Here is a 618-nt window from a genome sequence, read left to right as displayed (position 1 = left end):
ATTTCCTTGTTATTACTCTTATTCCCTTGTTATTACTTCCTTACCTTATCATCTCTCATACTACCTTCTTACCTTACTATCTCTCATATCACTTCCTTACTCTCTTATTCCTCACATTACCTCATTACTCTCATATCTCTCCCCTTATTTTCCCACTTATCTCTCTTACCTTATTACTTAGTTATTATCACTTATTATTATATAGTTACTTACCTTATTATTACTTATTTACTTATTACTTATTATTACCTATATTACCCTCTTATTTCTTACTTACCTTATTATTACCTATATTACCCTCATATCACTTCCTTACTCTCTTATTCCTCATATCACTCTCTTACCTTGTCATTACCTATATTCCCTTATTACTACTCATATCTCTCTCACCTCTTATTCCCTCTCCATTTCTTATTTCCCTTCCTTATTATTCCTTACTCTTATTACTCTACTCATATTCCCTATATTATCCTATCACTACTCCACTTCCTTACCCTACTACTCATATTCCCTATATCCCGTATTATTCCTTATCCCTCTTACCTTCCCTACTTATCTATTTTACTTCTTACCTTATTACTTATTTAGTTAGTTGTTATTACTTACTTTATTAGCTAC

General features: G+C 31.1%; 1 protein-coding gene across 1 annotated transcript; it reads left to right on the top strand.

Moving 5' to 3' along the window:
* VICG_02223 (uncharacterized protein) lies at positions 1-614 on the top strand (the record flags this gene model as incomplete). Its single annotated transcript, XM_007605605.1, has 1 exon — positions 1-614. A coding segment is annotated over one exon (614 nt), but the record flags the coding sequence as incomplete, so codon positions are not given.
* Between the last annotated feature and the right edge of the window lie 4 nt (positions 615-618).

The sequence above is a fragment of the Vittaforma corneae genome, assembly GCF_000231115.1.
Source record: "Vittaforma corneae ATCC 50505 unplaced genomic scaffold supercont1.177, whole genome shotgun sequence".
NCBI classification, from domain to species: domain Eukaryota; kingdom Fungi; phylum Microsporidia; family Nosematidae; genus Vittaforma; species Vittaforma corneae.
The sequence above is the reverse complement of the archived record's forward strand: the minus strand, read 5'-3'. Positions and strand labels throughout refer to the sequence as shown.